This window comes from Terrapene carolina, unplaced genomic scaffold (genome assembly GCF_002925995.2).
Source record: "Terrapene carolina triunguis isolate 2854851 unplaced genomic scaffold, T_m_triunguis-2.0 Scaffold192, whole genome shotgun sequence".
In the NCBI taxonomy this organism is placed as follows: Eukaryota; Metazoa; Chordata; order Testudines; family Emydidae; genus Terrapene; species Terrapene triunguis.
Genome location: NW_020664543.1, coordinates 24,998,960 through 25,008,013, shown reverse-complemented (window position 1 = coordinate 25,008,013; position 9,054 = coordinate 24,998,960). Strand labels below are relative to the sequence as shown.

At 49.8% G+C, this 9,054-nt stretch overlaps 1 protein-coding gene across 1 annotated transcript in view; it reads left to right on the top strand.

The window, feature by feature from the left end:
* Positions 1-9,054, top strand: part of DNAH9 (dynein axonemal heavy chain 9) — a 374,844-nt gene that overhangs the window by 41,003 nt on the left and 324,787 nt on the right. The window contains exons 11-13 of the mRNA XM_026654587.1: positions 1,274-1,342; positions 4,010-4,136; positions 5,963-6,218. Coding sequence (XP_026510372.1) covers positions 1,274-1,342; positions 4,010-4,136; positions 5,963-6,218 — 452 coding nt within the window. The remainder of the gene's footprint in view (positions 1-1,273; positions 1,343-4,009; positions 4,137-5,962; positions 6,219-9,054) is intronic.

Here is a 9,054-nt window from a genome sequence, read left to right as displayed (position 1 = left end):
ACAGTGCTCTAGCGGCCACAGTCCTGACAGCTTGGAACAGGGGCTCTATCACAGGTCAACCTGCTCTCCTCAATTACATGCATTCCTGAGAGCCCCCTACGCAGTCCTCTCAGTCTCAGCTTTGCCCAGCCCCCCACCTGCTCCCCCCCCAGTCCAAAAGGGAGAGTCAGGACCCAAGCAGCTGCTCCTGAGCTCTGTTTTCTCCCCTCTCCTGACTGCTGAGGAGTTGAGGTTGGGGTTTACATCCAGGGTACAATCAATGTTTTTTTTAAAGTCTGAAGGCCATTTGCAAGCCATCAATGCTTCAATCTGACACTTGGGACATTTTACTCAGTATTTTACTTTTTTGGTTCTCTCTAGTTTAACAAAATATCTTGATTTTCAAACTCTACATGGATTTAAATAAGACTAAAACATGGACAAAGGTGAATTAAAAAGTCCCAACTGTAAAGACTTATGTACCAAACCTGCCATTGGTTGGTACAGTGATCCAGGCATCACAAAGAGAGAACAGCTGTGGGGGTGCTCTGCAAAACCCATAGCCACCAAAAGTGCAGATGAAAAAATGGGAATGCTGCAGCTCTGTCCTACACTGCACAGGGCAATCCAAGCTGGGGACATGAAGAGCCTGCAACCCGTCCAGCTCTGCTGGGCAAAGGGAGGCCAGGAGAGCCAAGGAGCTGTGGCACTCATGAGCTCCATGAGGCACTGGCATCTGCGGCGAGGTAGGGTAATTGCTGAGCTCAATAGTGCTGCACTAAGGCTAGGTAGAGGCCAAGGGGAGAATCGGAGAAATGGGGGAATTGCAGAATTGCAGTGCTGGGAGCCACAGGGAACTCCCAAGTGTCATATTGGCCACGTGGGGTATTTTTAAAAAACAAAGAAAGTAGCAAACAAAAAAAAAAGTGATGAACCTTACATTAAGATTGGCACGGGTCTTGCACTTAAACCTGAGCTGTTAGCTGTATAAAAACATTTAAGAGAAGGCAGATAAATCTTCTGTGATTATTATTTGTATTACTGTAGCACCTAGAGACCCCTGTCATAGACCAGGGCCCCGTTATGCAGAACAAAGACAGTCCCTGCCCTGAAGAGTGCAAATACATTCAGATTTAATCTTAACTGAAGGCACAGGTATAGAATCTAAAACTCTAGGATTGGTAAAATGGCACCTGCCCATGGCATGAAATGCTCTTAAAAAATGTGTTTTGAAACAAGGAGGTAATCTACAGTTTCCATCCATTGTGTAACACTGCCTCTGTTCCACTGATAGCTGCCTGGAGTCCCCTGAAGGAAAAAGAATGATACAGAAGTACAAAGACATGGTACAGCTACTAGAAAGGTAAGTCTGTTCACTTAGCCCGATCTTATATAAGGGGTTGATGCAGCTGCACATCACAGGGGTATCCAAAGGCTCCTGTTGACTCCAGTGGGCGTTGGAGCAGAGCCCTAGCTTCCAGCCAATGTCTTACTTTATAGCTTGCATTAAGCACATATAATCTCTAAATCTGATGCCTTTGGTTTTGTTTTTCTGTGATTAGAAGCATTGTATTGTTTTGCTCTGCATTGGCTTGTTTTCCGGAGGTTTTCACTTGGCACGTGTGTATCACAGAATCGCTTTCTGATGTTAATCAGCTAATGGGAAATACAGGGCTAGCCTCCTTGGAGGATCTCTCCTGATACAGACTTATTAGAAGAGCTGGCTCCTAAATGGATGATGAAAAAGGTAGATGTTTTAATTACAACATGAAATCAATGTAGTGAAGAATCCCAATAAGACCCTTCAGAACGGATGCAGTGAGTGTGGATCTCTTGACAATGTTTCCCATCACAGCTCTGCCATGGTAGCACTGTTGAGTCCACTCCAGTGTACAGGTAGCAGACATTACGTTCTCCTCTTAGGGTACGTCCAGACTACCCGCCATACCAGCGGGTAGCGATCGATTTATCGTTAAGACGCGATATATCGATCCCCGAACGTGCTCCCCGTCGATTCCGGAACTCCACCGGAGCGAGCGGCGGTAGCGGAGTCGACAGGGGAGCCACGGCCGTCGATCCCGCGCCGTTGGACCCCAGGTAAATCGATCTAAGATACTTCGACTTCAGCTACGCTATTCACATAGCTGAAGTTGCGTATCTTAGATCAATTTCCCCCCCCCCCCCCAGTGTAGATCAGCCCTTAGACACTGAACACACACAATGTCTCATTAGCCTGGCCCAGTCCTTCACGCATTATTGTCTAGCTAGTGACAGATTCCCAAGTCCTGGGATTGTGCAAATAAAACCAGGTGTGCACACCTGCCATGTTTACCTTCCAGACAGATGGGACAGGCATAGCAACTTCCCAGATAACTGAGGATTAGAAATTCAGCCATGTGGAAAAACATCCTCTTACCAGCTTCCCAAAACTCAAAATACCTTGTGGTTTTGCCCCAGTTGTGGAGTGATTCCCACACAAATTAATTTTAACTATTATGGGTAAAAAACTGCTATTTTTCTGCAAAAATTGTGACTTTTCATGTGGGGCAAGTATATGAAGATTTGCTGTTTGTTACTGGGGTGAAATTTCACCATTTAAAAATGTGTTAATTGGCAATGCAATTAACTGAGACTCCAGCCTTGGCCAAATTAAGAAGTTCTCACTGGTGGAACGCTCATTCCATCAAGGTGCCACCCACCATGCTCCAAGCTTCTAGGCCAAACCTTGGTTTGGTGGTGAAAGGAGGAGGAAGAAACTTTAGAATTACAGCCTCCCTTTGATGTCTTGGGAATGCTGCAGGAGTCTCCTTGGGGCCAGAGAGCATGTGCAGTACAGCCTAGCAGAAGCTGAAGTGCTTCTATAAACTTTCAGTAGGTGTGCAAACTGCACATACACAAATGATGAGACTGTATGGCATATAATTTGGCATAATCTAGATAGAGTTTCATGGGGACCGTGAAAAGCAGCTGTCTGGCTTCAGGACTACCTGCCTGCCAGATTTCAGTGTCCTACTCCTAATTGCTGAGGTGCTAGAAATGTTCAAATAATGGTTCAACGATGCCAGCTGTCATGATGTGGGATAGAACTCTCAAAACAGTCCAGGATCCCAAGTCCCTATTTCAAAAGCAACTTAAATGTTTAGGAGCCTAAGTCCCATTGGTTTCAAAGAAACGTAGAGTATGGCTACACTTTGAGCTGGGGATGTGATTCCCAGCTCAAGGAGACATACCGGCACATGCTAAAATAGGAGTGTAGCCATGGCTGCGCGAGTGGTGGGAGTAGGGTGACCAGACAGCAAATGTGAAAAATCGGCACAGGGGGTGGGGGGTAATAGGAGCCTATATAAGAAAAAGACCCCAAAATTGGGACTGTCCCTATAAAATCGGGACATCTGGTCATCCTAGGTGGGAGGGGCTAGCCATGTGCATGCCTACCTAGCGCTTCTGATGGGATTGTACTCAGGGAGGCTAGCTCATCCCACCATTCACATCGTCGTGGCTACTCTGCTGTTTTTGCTCATTCAGAACTAGTGCATGTAAGTCTACTTGAGCTGGGAATTATACCCCCAGCTCAAAGTGTAGACATACCCATAGGCTCCTAAGTGCCCCAGAGCCAGATTTGCACAGGTATTAGGTGCCTAAAGTTGCAGATAGGCACCTAGTGGGATTGTCAATAGTGACATCGATTGTAGTTAAACACCCAACATCCTTAGGCATTTTTGAAAATCCCACCAGGCACCGACTGCAGCTTTGAAAATCTGGTGCTGAGGCACTTTTGAAAATGAGACTTAGTCTCCTAAATCACTCAGGTGCTTTTGAAAATCTTACCTGAAATCTTTGACTTTCTGATTTGCATTTTCCCCAGTTTCCTCGTGCATGTATTTGCGGGTTTGGTCTTTGTGGAGATGCTGTGGGATATTTTGTTCTTAAAATGCATTCATATTTCTGAGTTGTGAAGTAGATTTATCGTTCATTCAGACCTGCCTCTTTGGCTGGCTGGCAGATGCCTGATGAATGTTGTCTCTGTCAGGTATCAGGAGAAGCTCTATAAGGATTGGTCCCAGACAGTGTCCGAAAAATCACAGTACAACCTCACCCAGCCAGTTATCAGACGAGATCCAGAGACCAAGCTGATCGCAGTCAATTTTGATCCACAGGTAAAATATGAAGTTAATTAATCTCACTGCAAGACTCTTCCTTGATATGCACATTGCACCCTGTCACATGACTGTATTTCACTGGGGCTACCCTGGGCTCAAGACAGTTCAAGAAAATGTGTTGGACCCGCTCTGCTAAAAGTGCATTCCCAGCACCATGCAGCATATTCCTTGACAGACAACTTGGATTTACTCTCCTCCTCCTGGGCCATGTCTCCTGTTAAATATCACATTCAGAGTGAAACCTTCCAGTGGAAATTCCTGTGTACCTCACACACAAATCCTAATTCAGCTGTTTTGGAGCCTGCATGCTTCATACTGTAAGAACTCACTGTCCCTATGTTAGGGTGACCTGTTTCTTCAGTGGTACAAAACAGGATATATCCTTGGGGATGGATTCAACAGAAAATCCAGGCAGGGTCCATGAAGCACAAAAAGGGGCTCTGGCTTTGATGTATTTTTAGTTGGGGGTAGGGGAAAGAGGATTTTGTTTACAGGGAGGGCTGAGTTTTTGTTGAATCTGGCCATGTGGCTAAGCAGAGATTTTTGGTTCTGCTCCCTCCGTACATTCACAGTTGTATCTGCTGGTAAAAAAACTCAGTTTTTATCATTGGTTTTCTGATATTCCCATTAGCATCACAGAGCCCACAGAGCCCAAAGGGGGGAGCGCGAGTCCATTCCTTTTTGTGCATCATCAAGAAAATTGTTTGCTAAGTTCCAGTGAGTTACACCTGTACAAATTCTCTGAAGGTGAGAAGGTTGCACAGATGTCACCGGCTTGATGTTTGAGAAGGAAAAAGCCCAGCACAGCTTTCAGGGGCTGCAAGGAATTTGCTGGGATGGCAGCTAGAAAAAACATCTTTCTACTTGTTCTCGAAGCACATTGGTATAGAGATTCGTGGGAGACATTCAGCATGGTGCCTTGTGAGTCACTTGTCAGATAAGAGCTCCCCTATAAGTAAAAAGCCACCTCAAAATTATTGCTTTTGAAAACTATAAAATGTTCAGAATTAGAAAAGTGGCAGCTAACAGAGAGAAGGTGAGTCCCCGGACTGCAGTTCTGTAGGTGTCATCAGAAGAAACAATGAATCCATGGAGTCCACTCACCACTAGGGTACCTCCTCCTGGCTGCTCGGGGGATTAATTTTTTCCAGGTGCTGCACCCCCTCTGGCAGTCTATTCACCTGTCCTGTCTCGCCCTGTGGCCCCTTTCGCTCCAGGAGCTGCAACTTCTTCTTCGTTACTCAGTCCACTGGCCAGGTCACTATGGTCCTCCCCTTCTGGGGTATCAAAGTCGTCCTGGGCAAACTGTCCCAGGCAGTCCGCTCTCCACTGTCTGGTCTGCACCACTTCCCCAGTGGCTGGCAGGGGAACCAGGGCCCGCCCTCTACTCCAGGTTCCAGCTCAGGGGCTCTCTAGTCAGCAGCAAAAGTCTGTTCTATCCTGGCCCTTACTGGCTTTTCCCTGAGCCTTGCCATAACTTCTGGCTCTTTCCCCTTCTCTGAGTTTGCCAGTCACACAACTGCCTCCTCCCAGGAGAACTGTAGGCTACTTGCCTCTATTGCTCCAAATACATCTCCCTTCTCCCAGTGAGTGACTCCAGACTACTCTGCAGCCTCCTGCTGCCCTCAGCTCCTGGGCTTTATATAGGTCCCTCCGCTTTCTGTCTAGCTGAGCCTCATTTAATCAATCCCTGCTCCCTGGCTCCTCCTCCAAGTGCAGCCTGGGCAGTTAATTGGCCCACCTGGCCACCTTAACCCCTTCAGGCCCTGTGTAGGGGTGGCCACCCCATCACAATGAGTCTATCTTCACTGGTTGTTTTCTAGCTGATTTCAGTGCTCAGGGAAGTGAGTTATCTGGAGGCAAACCAGGTGGAGAGCATCCCCAAGACAGCAGCAGAAATCTACTCCTCCAAGGAGTCGTACCGGCAGCTGGTGGCTAACTTGGAGCTGATGGTAAATGCGTACAATAAGATCCTGAGGACAGTCCTCGAGGTGGAATACCCTCTGGTACAGAGGCAACTGCAGGATATTGACTCCAGGCTGAAAGAGGCAGAAGAGACACTGAACTGGAAGACAGAAGGTAAGTCCGCAAACCCACTGATTGGGGAGGTGCAGGTGAGTCATGCAGATTGCCGTCCTGCTCCTCAGCTGGGATTCTGAGGTCAGATGTGTTCATGGACATGTGCTCACATTCCTCCGCTATGGCCATCCGTTCCCTTCTTGGGCACCGTGGCTTCTGGAGGAGGAGGAGGAGCTGGGACTGATCTGGAGACTGATAGATTTGTGTTTAAGGACATTTAAAAGCTCATGAGAAAAGCAGTGTTACTATTGGAGGAGGTCCGTTTTACGGGCTGTTGTCACTGACCTCTTTAATTTGCTAAATATAAAGCAGTTTGGTGGCTGAAACACAAGAAAAGCAAGACCCTGCTGTATGCTCTCCCCAGTGCTGATAACCATGGCTATGGGGAGGTGCTGCTTTCGGGGATACCAGAGTGGTGATTTCTGGGGTGGTTGGTCACTCTCCCAATGGTGCTCTGACACCAGAATGGAAAGTGATCAAACCCCTCTAGAGCCAGGAAGGCCTGTGCAGCGCTGATGCCTGATTATTCCCAGGAAAGGTCAATGCAGCAAATAGATTTTTTTCTAGAAGAGTGAAATAAAGAGTGCGATTAATAATGCACAGGCTGTTCATATGCACCATTACCTCAGGATGCTTTTACCTGGGTTCTTACCTCATTAATTTTAAGTGCAAATAGAACAGTTTCCTGGTGGTGAATATTCCCATTTGAAAGTGAACTGGTGGAAGATGCCCTTTGGTTTCCTTCCAAAAATCCATGGGGTGACCAGAAGCACTTTTGCTCTTATGACTCTGCAAAGCAGAACCACCTTTTGGGGATGATCAGGTGCTGAGAAATTGCCTCGCTTCAGACAGAACATAAAGCCTGGGATGGGGCTTCTTCCTCATGTCAGCCCCTGAGTCACCTGCCTCTAAACGCAAGCACTCGCTGATGACAGGGAGGGAGAAGCCCACATGCTGGGCGTTCCATGTGCTGGCGGCAGTGGTGGTGGCCAGAGGGCCTCATGGGGCAAATCCAGCCCCACTTCCGGGGCTGTGCAGGATCCCCTGGCAGCAGAACTGGCTCTAGGGTTGCCAGGTGTCTGGTTTTTAACCGGAACGCCCGGTCAAAAAGGGACCCTGGCAGCTCTGGTCAGCACCACTGATCAGGCCATTAAAAGTCTGGTTGGCAGCACTGCCGGTGCAGCGGGGCTGGCAGGCTCCCTGCTCGGCTCTGCGCAGCTCCCAGAGGGACATGCCAGTCACTTCTGGGAGCCACCTGAGGTAAGCACCACCCGGAGCCTGCGCCCCAACACCCTCCCTCACCCAAGCCTGGAGCCCCCCCTCACTCTGAACCCCTCATTTCTGGCCCCACCCCAGAGCCAGTACCCCAGCCCTGAGCCCATACCCCTTCCCACAACCCAACCCTCTGTCCCAGCCCAGAGCCCCCTCCCAAATTCCATCCCCACCCTCAACCCTCGGCCCCAACCCCCAGCCCAGAGCCCCCTCCTGTGCCCTGAACCCCTCATTTCTGGCCCCACCTGGAGCCTGCACTCCCAGCCCAGAGCCCATATCTCTTTCCATACCCCAGCCCCCTGTCTCAGCCTGGAGCCCCCTCCCAAACTCCAAATCCCTCGGCCCCACCCCCAAGCCCAGAGCCCCCTCCTGCATCTCAAACCGATCATCCCTGTCCCCTCCCCAGAGCCTGCACCCCCAGCCGGAGCCCTCACGCCCTACCGCACCTCAACCCACTGCCTCACGCCAGAGCCTTCTCCCACACTCCAAACCCCTTGTTTCCAGCCTGGAGCCCCCTCCTGCACCCCAAGTCCCTTGTCCCCGGCCCCACCCGAGAGCCCACAACCCCTCTCACATCCCATCCCCAGTCCGATGAAAATGAGTGAGTGAGGGTGGGAGAGCGAGTGACGGAGGGAGGGGGGTTGGAGTGAGTGGGGGTGAGGCCTCGGAGAAGGGATAGGGCAGAGGTGGGGCCTTGGGGCAGGGGGCGGACAAGGGTGTTCAGTTTTCTGTGATTAGAAAGTTAGGTATCCTAACTGGCTCCTCTGTGCGAGGGATGGGAGAGGGGAGAATTTTGAGGGGCTGTGACGTGGGCAGGAGGGTGCACAGCAAGCGTGAGCCTGGGGAGGGCAGCGTTGGGGTAGGAGAACCATTGTTAAGCCTGTTCTCCCCTGTACATCTGGCCTGGCCTCCCGGCTCTGGGGTTTGCCCTGTCTTTGATACTTCAGTGACACCCTGCACAGAGAAGATACTCTGTCCCCCATGCCTCACTGCTTCTCCAGCAGAGCTCTGGTCAGAGGGGCATTCCCACTCCTGGGAAGCAGAGCCTGTGGGCCTGGCTGGAACATGGACAGAGCTGTTGGCAGAAACCAGGGGTAGCAGGGTGCCTTTATTGTGAGTTCTTGGGGGGGAGAAAAGAATTCGGGAAAGGCCAGGGGAGACCAATGGCCCTCTTGCTTGTGACAAGAGGCTTGGTGGTGTCTGGCATTCAGGACTAGCTCTGCCCCACATTAGGACCTATGCAGTGGTCATGGGGGACTCGTGTGACCATAAGGGAAATTCAGAAGCATTTCCTAACAGAATCCAAACTGAGAATATGGGCAAGCCCAGGTGAATTGCTATGAAAATGCTGAGGCAGTGCCTTGACTAGGAGCACTTCACTGGTAGAGTGACACCTGTCTATGGTATAAGCTAAGCACTTCTGGAGTGGATGCAGCTTGTATCAGCAAAGCTGCACTTCAATTGGTACTGCTTATTCCAATGCCCCACATGAAACAAGCTATGCCAGTAAAAGTGCAGCTTCTGCCGGCACAGCTGTGTCTACCCTAGGGGCTTCTGCCGGCAC